General features: G+C 36.2%; 1 protein-coding gene across 3 annotated transcripts in view; it reads left to right on the top strand.

Moving 5' to 3' along the window:
• The window catches only part of kif5ab (kinesin family member 5A, b), a 147,663-nt gene continuing 133,058 nt past the window's right edge, over positions 1-14,605 (top strand). For all 3 annotated transcript variants that reach the window (XM_087801844.1, XM_087801845.1, XM_087801846.1), the window contains exon 1: positions 1-408. In XM_087801844.1, the coding sequence (XP_087657970.1) occupies positions 286-408 (123 nt within the window). In that variant the 5' untranslated portion in view covers positions 1-285. The remainder of the gene's footprint in view (positions 409-14,605) is intronic.

Consider the following 14,605-nt stretch of genomic DNA (forward strand, 5'->3'; position numbering starts at 1 on the left):
GGACTCCTGGTGTTTCTCTCCATCTGCTTGTCATCTGCGGTGACTTCGGTCAGAGGTTCATCTACAAACCAACTCGTCCTCCATTGACGTCTTCGGTCCGGAGTCTTCACCTCATGCATTACTTTCATCTCCACAACTCGCACAACTATCGCCGGCATCTCTCGCCCCGACTCTGACTCCGCACAGGATTCTTCTTCTTCTTCTTCTCCATCTGATGTTTTAACTCCTTTTCTTTTCCATCTTTAATTCACCGGGACGCTCAGTTCTCTTCTCTTTTTTGTTATCATGGCGAACACTGAATGCAACATCAAGGTGTTGTGTCGATTTCGCCCGCTGAACCAGTCGGAGATTATTCGTGGAGATAAGTTCATCCCGCTTTTCCACGGAGAGGATACGGTCATATTCGGGGTAAGTTTTTTTTTTTTTCTTTCCCAACCCCTAGCTGGTGTGTGAACCGCGTTTACTCGCACCTGAGAGGTCCCTGAACGCCTCAGACAGGACTATAAATGATCACAATTGCGCTCAGAATACTTCAAACTGAAGCTGAACTCTAAGAAGAGTGTTAGGACGTGTGGCTTAATCTTCTCGTTATTAAGCTTTGAAGTGATTTTTTGTTTTCTCAATAAAAAAACCCAATCATCTGCTGGCTGAGCCCCCTGGACCCCTCCCCTTGTGTCCCAACCGTGAGCATCTGCTGCTGAATTTTGGGGTGTTCCTCTTAGAAAAAAAAAAATCAGGTTTGCCTTGTTATCTCACACGCCCCGAAATTGAGTAGGTTCTTTTTTGTAGGGATCAGAATTTCTAATAGCCCAGACAGTTAATTTTTACATCAGCACCTGCTGGTCTGCAGAGAGAATTTGGGGATGGAGGTGCTCTAAATGCAAATGTTGCAATCACTGTTGGAATAAAATCACATCTGCTCCTTGGCAATCCCACTATTAGGATTGATGGAGGAGGAACACTGCTGGTGTAGGATTCCTCCTCCTTACAGTAGGAAGTCATTGTGTTCATTCATTCCTCTGTGGGATTCATCCTTGTTAGGGTTTTCCTTGGCATGAAACTCATTAGCGCTTCATTGGGGACAGAAATTGACCTTGTGTGTGTTTTTCTTTTCATAATTCATGTGCTTCACCAGCAACAAAATGTCATGTATTATGAAGAGACATACATCAATTTGAAGATACTATAGCACAGATGTTCAACCTTTTACACGCACAATATGTTTTTTTTAATTTTAATCTCAGAGATTTGTCAGAGAATGTAATTTAAAATGTATTTAAAACATTAAAAACTGTTAATCGAAGTTAAGAAATACTCATTTTAATTAAATTAAGCAAATTTTCATTAATTTCATCATCAAAAATGCACTTTTAAAACCTTATCGTATAAAGATAATCATGTATTTCCATTTAAATATAACTGACATCTCGCACCACAGATTACTTAAGCCCTTGCTGGAGCCAAGGTCTCAAGCAAGCACGTCATTAAGCTTAAGGAAATGTTTGTACTGAATACTATAATTGCATGCTCAGCCAAACTTTCATTAAATACTGTAACGAAGCTATACTTAGTATATCTCTTTCTCTCTAGTGCTGATGTGTTGATGAGGCTTCATGAAACAGATGATGAGGTATCATGATACAGTGTCTTAGTTTTTAAAGACCACCGGATGTCACTCTCTGCTTCATAATCTTTGGCTCTGATCTACTAACTCAATGAAACCTGGCATCATTTTTAAAGTGAGAGTGCCATCTAGTGGTCTTTAAAAATGAAGACATTGGCTGTTTCATGATACCTCCTCAGCAGTTTCATGAAGCCTCATCAACCCATCACCGAGTTGTAGTGTCAAATTGAGTATATATATGGACGCAAGCACTGATATAAGATTTTTTCCATATACAGTAAATCATTTACAAATGCACCACAGGAATTTGGATTTATCATCTATTATTTATTAATGTCATTTTGTAGATTCATCTTCTGTAACCTTTTCCTATTTGGTTTGGTTTCCGTCTACATATTGCTTGACCTTCTTGCATGTTCAATTATACACAAAAAAAAAAAAACACCCGATCACAAACTGGAAATGCATGTGTTTCTTTAAAACGGACTTATTGTGGACAACTGTGTGCTTCATGTCACTGACGTGAAAGGACACAAAGAAACAAAAGAAAGTAAAAACACCTAAGGTATGACTACAAGCAGAGATGAAGATGATGGCACAGAATGCTGAAGGCTTCCTGTGTTACCACACAGAGACACACACACACACACACACACACTTAGAATTGCAGCTCAATGGTGTTGTGGTAGATGGAACTGCATGATTCCTGTGTTGAAGCTGTGAAAGAGAATATATCGTCTTTATGATGTCGAGCTCTATGATTAAAAAAAAACAACTCAAATTTAATTCATTGTCATGTCAGATAAAGATTTTTGAAGTTCCTGGTTCCAGCAATGGATCTTTTGATGCTCCTGGTAATGGCAGCGGCTCCAGGCTAAAGTTGCCGCAGCAGAAGAATACTTTATTATCGGTGGATGACAGCTGGATACGCCGCAGGAGAGGAATCTTATTACTCAGCTAAATTTGACCTGTTTTTTTGTCACTATGAAAAACAGAATGAATCTTTCCCACTAACACACTAACATCTCAGCGGGGGTCCTCAGAAGAGATAATGTTGGAGAACAGCGTCCTGCAGCTCTTCCGTGACGGTTGTTTTTTTGGTGTGGCAAAAAATATCCTCCATTTCTTCTGGTGCAGATGAACCGTCTTTGTGATGGTAATGAGTCTGTAGGCGTGATGGACGGAATATGAAGATCTGCAGATCTACCTAATTTGTAAAATACCAGAGAATCAAAATAGTGTAGCCCATCCATTTATTTATGTTTGTTTCTCCTTTATAACCTCACATTTGCTGCTCTGTGTCAAAGATGTTGGTGCGTCAGCCTCATAACAAAAAGGTCACAGGTTCAATTTGAGCTTGAGGCCACTTATGCAGTGAACCTGGGTCTCCTTGCTTGAGTGGCTTTTTTTCTGGTCATTCCAATTTCCTCCCATGGCCACACAACCAGTCACAGGTTCTTGAGCAGTTAAATGGTCCAGAGAAGTGATTATGTGCAAACAGTTATTTGTTCATGTGTACTCGGTGCTGGCTTCCTGTTCAGGGGGTCCTCTGCCTCATCTGCCAAAAAGCTGGCTTTCTAAAGAGTGAAGCAAATGAAGGAGGTGGAAAAAGTACAAAATATTCTCTTTGTTACTCTCATGAAATTTGACGATACAACTCTTGGCAAAGTCATAACTGCTTTAATTTGTTTTGTAACCGAATTATGTCGGCTTTAACAGTTGGAGTTGACTGTATCCTCTCATCCTCATTCATCGCCAGAATCTCGTAAACACTTGATCATTTGGCTGTGGAGGACAGAATGACTGCTGCCATCTAGTGACCGGAATTTTAATTGATTTTAATTAATTTTAATTTCATTGATTTATTCACCAGTTTTCTACGCAGTGATTTATTAATTTATTTTGCAAAGAAAAGGATCTGATTTGAAATATACTATAAACGAAACAAAGTTGAGGAAAGTACCTGGAAAAACTACTACATCCACAGGAATGTGATTATTTCTTTCTTTCACATACAGTCCTAGATTTATCTTTAAGATCCCTCAAGTCTTTGTTAAGCAACAACAGAATCACAAATGAAAAACAAATCTCTTGTGTGTTAATAATTAATATGGCCTTAAGCATCGTTATATAACAACAAGGATTTAATGCCTGCTACCACAGATGGCATTTAAAAAAAAAAACATTAGCCCTCATGAAGACATAGTATTCGTACTTGAAATGTATTTTTATGTGTATGTATGTATTTTTCTTTATCATCTGATTTGTTATGTATACTACTTTTCATTTTTTACAGAATATTTTGGTATGGATAATATACATAAACTTGAGTTACTTTAATATTAATTAAAAAACATTAATAATTTTCTGCCACTGATTTCAATAAGAAAGAGAGGTTGTCCATCGCAGTGCTGGCTCAAACCCACTTACACCTGTGTCCTATTTTTATACATCCATGGTGTAAGTTCCTTTGACTCACTGCTCCATCATGCTGCCCTCATTTTGTATCCATTGACCTCATCCCGATTGTGAAAATAAAGATTTCAATTACGAACACCATGAAGAAACATGCGTTTTTTGAATCGAGAACAATTTATCGTAACACTTCTCTTAATCAAGCTCAGGAACACAGGATGCCAGGGATTGGTTGATGATGCCTCACCATCCCATAACACCTTGTTTCTTTGTATATTCAGTGAATATGTAATTCGACCACAAAGCTATACATTTTAGTTGCGATGGATGACACAGCGGACGAGGTATCACTGTACAGTGTCTTCATTTTGAAAGGCCACTAGATGTAATTCTCTGCTCCTAATAATATTTGGCTCTGAATCACTAATTTAAGCAAGTGTGCCATCTAGTGGTCCTTCAAACTATATCCTGATGAAGCACAAGTCACCTGATCAGAAATCGTCCACCTATCACTTAAAAGCTAAATCCCAGAAAATTAATACATTTTAATCATTTTTTAAGTGTAAAGCTAAAAACCTAATGTTTTGAACAAAGGGCCAAAAACCACAAGTGAAAAGCTAAAAGCTAAAAGTAAAAAACTTAAATCTAAAATCTGTACATTAAATGCTAAAGGCTAAATTCCAAATCTATCAAATACAATATAAAAGATACAAGCATAAATAAAAGCTATAAGATAAAAGCCAAAAGCCAAAATTTGAAAACCAATGGCTAAAGGCTAAAGGCTAAAGGCTGAAAACTAAAAGATAAAAACTAAATGTTATAAGCTGAAGCCAAAAGCCTAAAGCCTAAATCCAAAAGCTAACAGGTAAAAGCTAAAAGCTAAAAGCGAAATGCTAAAAGTTACAAGATAAAAGCTTATAGTTACAAGATAAAAGCTAACAGTAAAAACCTTAAATCTAAAAGCTGTAATCTGTACATTATTACATAATTATATAATCTATCAAATAAAATCTAAAAGATACAAGCATAAATAAAAACTATAAGATAAAAGCCAAAATATAAACACTAATTGCTAAAAGCTAAAGGCCAAGGGTGAAAAGTAAAGGCGAAAAAACAAATGTTGAAGGCTGAAGCCAAAAGTTAAAAACTAAATGCTAATAGTTACAAGATAAAAGGTTAAAGTTTCAAGATAAAAGATAAAAGCTAAAAATTGAAGACTAAAATCTAAAAGCTTTAATCTATAAAATAATAACAAAAAATAAAACTTAAAACGAAACACACTCACACATACACACAAAGTTTATTTTCATAAGCTATAAAAAGTCATAAGCTAAAAAAAAAAAAAGTAAAATTTGTTATCTATACTAAAATCTATAATCATTGTGATGAAATCTAAAAGATACAAGCTAAACTGATAGCTATAACCTAAAAGCCAAAAGCTAAACGCTACAAGCTAAGACGGAAAACTAAAAGATAAAAAAGTGCTATAAACGGAAGCCAAAGGGCTAGAAGCTAAAAGTTACATGATAAAAGCAAAAAGTTAAAATCTAAAAGCTATAATCTATAAAATAAAAGTTAAAAACAAAAAAAGTTTAGATCTAAATTTTAAAAGCCATTATTTATAAGGATAAATCTAAAATATACACGCTAAACTAAAAGTTATAAGCTAAAAGCCAAATTCTAAATGCTAAAATCTAAGGCTGAAAACTAAAAGCTCAAAACTAAATGTTGTGGGGTGAAGCCCAAAGCTAAAGGCTAGAAGCTAAAAAATAAAAGCAAACTTTAAAAGCCTAAATCTCAAAGCTAAATGCATTAATCCCAGTACAGTTGAAGCTAACACTTGCAAAAGGCATATATTTGTTTTTAAGTGCAGATTGGAACTTTGGGTGTCAAACTTTACTCGCACCATAACCACGCACATCTGCCTGTGACCTGAATCAGCCCGCCGACTCCCTGTTCTTGTTAAGTGATCGAGGAAAATCTGGGAGCAGATGAGTGGCAGGCCGGCTGCAGCAGGGTGGCAGCCAGGATGACGTGACGGGAAGAGATTAGAGAAAGTGGTGTGTTGGTCGGAGCCAACTTGATAAAAGGGACTCAAATATAAGAGGTCAGAACTGTGATAAATAAAGTCTGATGTTTCAGTGCAGCGTGAAGGAGACCTTCACGTAGAAAGCCTTTTCAAATCTCTTGACCTCCGGAGACTCATCTAGATGCCGCCGACAAGATTTGATATCGCTTTTTGAAATTACCGTAACTCCTTGAAGGATCATGCTTTTGAAAAATATAAACACCATGAGGAAGCAGATAACCTTGGCTTTGTATCCATTTGACTGTTAATACCAATACTAATAATACATTGAGAAGAACCTTAGCATTCGTATTACCGAAACACAGACCAGATTCACCTGCCTATCAGGGCTGTGTATTGGCAATAATCCGTTCTTGACTCTGGCGGATCAGAATTTTCAAACTGCATGACTCTTGAAGAAGTCGTAACTGCTTTAATTTGTATTTAAAAAAGAACATCTGAACTTGTCCAAACATCATCTTTAAAATATGCTGGAGTTGACTGTATCCTCTTGTCCCCAGTCATCGCCAGGATCTCACAGATTCTTTACGGAATTTTTTAGTGCATCACAAAAATGAATTAAACATGAATATTTTCTTAATTCATTATGTTTATTGTGACATTTAAGTATAGACCATTTTTCACACCCTTACTGCGATGCGTGAATATTATCACTAGTCAAAGACCATTGATACAAATAAAAATATTGGGTTACTAAAAATGAATGCTAAATTAATCACATACAGTGATTAGTTCATCGAGAGGAGTGAGATAAATAGAGCTTTTGTAAAATTAAGTTACAACATTTTATTTTTCGTACAGAAAAGGCTTGTTTTACTTGAGCTTGAGACTCACTCTAAACCATAAAATAAATCAGTTTTCAATTCAGGACATTTTCAAGTCCTATTCCATTCGCTTAAAAACAGAAATGGACTTGAAAAATAAATAAATAAGTTAATAAACGTCCATACGTGAAATTTTATTGTAAATACTGTATGTTCAATTATTTACATATATCTTCAGTTTGCTTATTCCTGTCATGTTAAAGTTTTAAATGTGTTATGAAGTAAAAATATACACTTTTGTTTTTTGCCTTTTTTAAATTCTATATGTTATCACTTAATTAAACTCACAGTGATGTTGAATAACTGAATAAATACATTGAAAATTATACTTATCTTGGCAGAAATAGGGGGGAAAAAATTGTATTTTTCCATTTTTTAAAATCTTATACTGTCGTGTCTGTTACTTGAGTGAAATGAACTTGCCATTCAATAATGACCTCCTGGGATAAACCTCTATATGTGAATCTGCAGTATTTCTAGTGAATCATGGAGTGTCGGCGACATCTGCGATTCATCATCGGTGACGCCCCCTCCTGGGTGAAACTAATCATTGATTGATGACAATAACAGCGGCTCATATGTTCGGTCATTAGCCTGTATGTTTTCTCAAATTACAACAACATTCTCTCACTTTGACAAGTGACAGCCTCAATCTGTCATTTGCTTTCTTATGTCTCGACAAGCATGACACTCCATTTTTTATTTCTTTACCATTCAACTGAGTGGGAGGACGACCTGTAGACACCCCCAGGGCCACCGCCAACCTGTGCACCCAGATGTTGCCTCTGGACCGAGCCTGAGTTTTGCGCTACATTTGAGCATCTGTCTGTAGTATTTCACTGTCTGGAGTAAAGCGGCGTCGACAGGGCCGGATTGTCCCTCCTAATCTCCCGGTAGGCGAAGAAGAGTGCCACAGAGAATTGTGCGTCAGATTCACCATGAATAAATAAAGACACGCTCGTCCCGGAGGCGGACAGATAGGGAATTTTCCTGCCATTATCTGAGATCAGAGGTATCACATGCTCGCTTCCTATGTGTGGTGCCGAGGCTGGATTTATCATGCGCTCTAAATCACCCTCAAAAGCTTCACGTAACGATAAAGCCTTGACGTATAATTGGAATTTCACTTGATGGTTGTTTACTGTCAAGCTGTACGACTACTGGAGACAATAACACACACTCGTTTTCTTCCCTACAAATATTATTTATTTAATAATTCATTGACTTGTGAGTTGCAATTTAACATCCGGCCGCCAGATATGTAAAAAGTCATTTGAGATTCAGACGATGACTGAGGACGAGAGGATACCGTCATCTTTGTTTCAAAACAAAACAAAGGAGTTACAACAGTCCTGTATACTCTAAGCCAATGACAAATACTCAGGCCATATGTAAATATATTATTTTGTAAATGAGCAACAATTGGGAAACTTTAAATACATTTCAAAAATTTAAATTTTATTGTTAATATATTCCTCTTAAGTGCAACATTTCAATGAATCATGTCATAGTTTTTAATTTAGTTTTTTCTTTTTCAATAACAGTCACACAGATTTTGTAAGTAGTCAGTTTTAATGACTTTGGTAGTATTGCCTTGTGTGTTTTTAACTGTACTCTAAAGCAGACAGTGTATCACACATGTCTCATACTTAAGTATTAAGGGTGAACTCATTTATATACCAATAGCTTAGTAAATAGTCATTGAAAATGAACAGAAATCTAGATTATGTGCAATACATTGATATTGATACCCACTGATAGTGTTTAATGTTTGCCGTTCTTGAGACTGTTTATCAACTTTACATTTATATGTCCACGGTTAATCAGCAAAACCTTTCAAGGCTGAACAATGAATTTCAGAGAAATCAAATAAAGAGGGACAAATGAAGGACACATGCTCCGTTTTCACCGTAACCACATGTTTCATGCTAAAACTAGCATCACAGAATTAAAACGTAGACCGATATCACACTTGGTTCTGACCTGGACAAAGAGTGTTCTACGATTAGAATATTTATATATATATATATATATAATTTTACTAACTGTATCAAACATTTGAACTCTTTGCCTGTTATATAAATTTTTTTTCTATTTCATTTCTATTTTTAAATAGCAAAAACGGAAACCTTAAAAAAGCTTCACTTTGAATAGTTTAATATAAAGGTTGTGGTCTCAGTAAAAATCTGCCTCACTTTCATCATGTCTTCTATGGAGCGTTGCTTTGTGAGGCCAGAGTAAGATTTTAATGAGTCTTGGTCGCACATGCTGCCGGCACATTTACGTTTTGACCCAAAGACTAAATCAACCCGACAGTTTATCCCTAATTCTAGACTTGGTTGTCCACCGCTGTCTCCTAAGATTATACTGTGACATCTGGAAGGGTGTTACTTTTATCACTTGAATATTTTTATTGCATCCTTTACATCAGTCGTCCCAAACCCCCGGTCCGGGGAACAGTACCGGTCCATGAGGCATTTGTTAATATTAAATAATAAATAATTACATAATCTGTTCTATTGATTATTACTACCTGAAAGGTGTTTCATTTTGAAAAAAGAACACATTTTCTCTGAGATAACACTAGCAAGTGACACTTGACTAGTGAAAATGAGTAAAACAAGAAAGTAAATTTCCGTTTCATCCCCATTATATATAAATAATGGTAAAACACAAACTAAGACACACACTTACAGAACAGCATCGGCAGCAAAAACACAAACGTCATGTTGTAACAAGTCCAGAGCTCTTGCTGATTTAGCCATATGATCAAATATTGAATATATTGAAATATTTAATATTGCACTTAAATTAAGTTTTTTTGCAGATCATGCTATTGCATTTTACTTTTTTACTTTTCTATCTGAATGTTGGTCCGTGAATATAATCCTGACATTTAACCGGTCCTCGCTACAAAAAAGGTTGGGGACCTCTGCTTCAGAACATACTGTATTGTTAAGTAAATCAAGTTGTATTTTAAATTAATCAAACAGTGATGGCTGTACAGTTGAAGACTCTGTTTAGTGAGGCGTTCAGGGACATTCTGGTAAGGCATGTGACTGTGAAGCTATTATTAATTCATAATGTACATGTTGCTAGGCCACTCTCTTGATGCGGTAAAGATGATGTTGTTGGTGGCACAGTGGTTAAGATAAGGTGCTACAAACCTGTGTTCTAGTAAGACCAATCTCTCTTTTTTTCTAGTATTAACTCATGACAGGAACTTCCACAAGACACAAACATAGAGGAAGTTGCATTGATTTTGACCATATGTTGTGTTATTATGATGCACAATTAGCTTCCTGGCAGATATATGCACAGTCCAAGTGCTATTGTTTAGTCTTTGAAGTCACACTTTTTATGATAAAAGCTAATAATAAAATCATAATCATCAAGCATTAAACATTACATTTGAAATGTAGAGCACATTTATTTTAAAATTCATTACAAAGGACCATAGTCCTTTGTTATTTGCGGGGGTTACGTTCTCAAAACTAGTCATATAAAACTAAATGTAGTGGAACTGACTATTAAATGTTTTATTTGTGAAAATGAGAAACATTTGTTTGAATTTACAAAAATATCACTGCACGTGAGTTTCCATCCCTCTCGACAACCCTCACAAAAACGGTGACCTTAACAGCTAATTCTTATTGATATGCCGCCCGCCAACCAATCTAGGATGCTGATCTCTTTTGACAGATCCTTATAGACAAAGAAAATGGTTTTAATCCCAATCGTATAAAAAGGAGATAAGACTAAGTACAATAGAATATTTTAAAACTATATTTTGGCTTTAAATATTCTTTGTTTTTCTCACGCTTATATTGACCCATTTAATACTCATTATAATAAACTTTCGTCCTTTTTGCGTAAATCTAGCCAATGACAGAAGGCACCACGCAATATTAACCAAACAGAAGCAACATAAGTTGAGTCTATCTTTCATTACACAGACAACAACTATCGCTCGGGATTCTTCACTCATGAGCCAAATTTAAATCTGGAGAGTTCTCGCTAAACTTTACGGTAAATTACATTCGGCTTTCAAATTAAGAGCATTTAATCAGCTGTGTCTTCCTTGTAATCCTTTATTATCACGGTCGTACTCTATACTGTTCAAATCCACATTTGATAATCCTTAAAAAAAAAAAAACGTATCAGTTCATTCATTTTTTCTATCTATTGATTTTTTAAAACAAATTTAGTTTTAGATTTTCAGACAATAGATGGTCTCAGATTATTAAATATGGCAGTTAAAGGATTTTGAATATTGAATTTTAAACAAATTGACAATTAAAACATTATATTTTCAGCTCTGACTCTTATGTCAATGTCAAATATGAGGTTTATGAAGCTATAAATCAATTATCCACGATCGATGACTGCCATAGATCTAGAGGATGTAGACTGACAGCCCACAAAATATCACAAGTCAATATAGACCTTTTGATAAATTATTCATTACATTTCTTTTTTAAAACCGTGTTAGTCAAAGATGACAGATTTATGCTATAACTGGCATGAAGGACATCAGTATAATTAAATCATTTTATAAAAATTTCACCCAAGACCATTTGTGTGTGTGAAGAATGCTGTTGAGATATGAAATAACCAGTAGCCAATTGAATTAGTTTCCCTTTTGGGTTCATGTACTTGTAAAGCTGACACTAAAGGAGTCAGTGCCTCACCAAACATGAATACACGTCACTACTATTACAATATAGTATGAGAAAAGGAATTATCAATTCAACTTAATATTTAGGATTGTCACACATGAACAAGTCGAAGATAGAAACCGTCACAATACTTTCGAGGGAGCCAAAGGTAAATGTAAAGTCGACATGTGTTCTAGCTGTTAGCTCAGTACTGGTCTGTTGGGGGTTTTGGAATTTGTCCTTGTTGAAATGGCTCCAGCTACACGTGTTAGCTAGCAGAATTGAAATGTGCACATTAACAAGGTATTGATTCTCTATTTTCTTCACACCATTTATAATTCTATGGATTAGCTTTCCCGGGGCTGATGCTGCCCTTCTGTGCTTACAAGTTCTCAGCACACGACCTCGGAGTAATCGCGGCTTCTGTATTCATGGATGCCGTGAACGTCTGGAGGAGCAGAGGATTAGGTCTGTCAACAGGGTTTTAGGGAAGACTCTGCTCTGAGACTTACATCTGTCTCTGCACCGTCGCTCGCCAGATGTTTTCTCTCTGGACCCGCCTGAAACAGGAGCACAAGAGTCCAAGAGTCCTCGCCCACTTAAGTGCTCTAATTCCATCACCGCGGTGCACACGCTATCCAATTAAAGGCTTCGTAATGGGATCGCGGTGTCGGGTCAGGATCGGCGCTCCTTTCTCCCGCCAGACGTCGTCATCGGATGTCGTACTGTCTGCCCTGCTTCTTCGTCCATACACGTCACATCGCTTCCCCCTTTCTGCTCGTATTTGACGCCATGATGCTTTTCTAGCGACTCAGCAGCCGTCATCGGGGGAGATGACAGTTCCTCAGCTGAGACTCGTCTGTCTGCTCATTAGAGTGAGCTTAGAGCCTGAGGATGAAGCGAAGAGGAGGAGACTCCCAATTAAAACTCGGAGCATCAAAAGATCGAAAGCCTTTGGTCAAGTTTTCTCAGTTCGATCAAGAAGAAGGAGTTTTCTTTTGTTGATGAAGTGACGGCTACACATCAGCATGGGATATTTAAATCCTTTTATTTAAAGTCTTTCATCAAAGTTTTTCTTTTAGTTTTACTCACATTGATTCCTGACTGGCAGTCGAGTGTTGTTTATACCTCACAGATACAAAGGCCTCTAATAAATAGCCATGGGTACAGATAGACGAGTGAACCTTTCCAGGGTGTCCCCTTCATTTAGGCAGCGTTTTCATACCCCTAAGCTTCCCTAGAGTACCGACTACAAGATAGAGAAAGTTTGTCATTTTACAAACAGACTTACACATCAGGTCGGGTGAAGAAGAGAGTGCAGACGTGAGGAGAAATCGATTAGATAGTATTTTCTGGAGCAAAGGTGGACAGTTGAATTTCCAGTCAGAAAAAGTATTCCTCATTTTACAAATGATTAAATGATATTATGTGTTAATACACATGTACATGCAACCCAGTAAAAACCCTATTATTTACAGTTTAATGCCCAAAAATAGGTATTATAGAGAAAATAAATTCTCATCTTACGAGGTCATCAAAAAATTTGAAATCATCATACAAAGTTTAATTTAAAAAGAACATTAACCCTTGTGTTATCTCGGGGTCAAGGTGACCCAAAGGCCCGACAACAAATGTTTTGACCTCTGGGTCATCCTAACCCTGAGATAACACAAGGATTAATGTTCTTGGCTTTCACAACAAATTTTAGACAAAAAAACTGCAATCATAGATTTTTATTCCTCAAATAAAAGTTGAAACATAAATGACAACCGGCTGAAAAGCCATCAAATAATACAATATGGCTCTCATTTTCGGTGAATATCGTTTTATATTTAGAGCTTGCTGATGTGGCTGGAAACCTCAAGTACCTTTTTTCGACAGTAGATGGATATTTGACAGCTAATTTCCTGTGGAAGATATTATATAATTTCCTGCCACTTTCACTGAAAGCCAGAGAATCGTGGAGCCAAATCCACTCGGTGGACTGAAGCCTTGTTTGTTTGTCTTTAATGGAAACAGAATATTTCAGGGATTAATAGTGATGTTGACAATAGAAATCAGAATCAGAATCTTTAAACAAAACTTTTTTACAGAACATAACAGGAATTTTGTAGAAACAAAACAATTTATCATGGTGAAGTTGAAAAAATACCAATAACTAATACATCATTACAAATGAGTATAGAGTTCCGTTTGTACATGTGGAAGACAGTGTTGGGTAAAGAATGTAGATCATGGATGTGAAGAGGGATTATTTTCAAGGTGCATTTAATTGGAAGAAATCAACTTTCTATAGCACCCCTGATGGAAAATTTCATAATAGGTATCATAAGTCGTTCTGATTCTATGAGATATAATTGGATTATCTAAGAGAAGTAAACAATCTTGCATAGTTACATGTGAAATAATCCAATTTATAAAGAGCGGAAAAACCCAAATCCCCGGATACAGCAGCTTCAACTGAACACTAATCAGATTACGATCCCACAACATGATCTTCTTGAATAAATACATATTCTTCTGAAGGAGAAGCACTGCCTTTTTGTAGCTATAGTTCCTCTGTGAATGAAAATAAACAAGAGAGGAAATTAATTATTTGACAGAAGCAAAGATGCATTCTTACATTATTATTCTGTTGGACTATTTCAGGAATATGGGTGACGATGAGCCGAAGACGTCATCCACGTTTTTTGAAACATAACTAATAAAGCTTGAAAGTAAATGTATTTCTTATTTCAAGATAAACTTATGTACAATAAACATGAAACATCCTTTTCAAACCTGCTTTTTTTTTAACGTGACTTACTACACAAAAGTTTGTGATGTTTACATAGAAATCGATTGACTTTCTTTAGACGACCTTATCCATGTTTTCTTTAGCAACATCTGCTGCCAGCCACGACTCTCATCTCTGAATATTAATTTAAAATGGTCTACATTGCAGGGATGACACTAACAGGATATGAGATGCCACTATTTCGGGATGATCGTGTGC

This window comes from Callionymus lyra, chromosome 10, assembly GCF_982586985.1.
Source record: "Callionymus lyra chromosome 10, fCalLyr1.hap1.1, whole genome shotgun sequence".
Taxonomy (NCBI): Eukaryota; Metazoa; Chordata; class Actinopteri; order Syngnathiformes; family Callionymidae; genus Callionymus; species Callionymus lyra.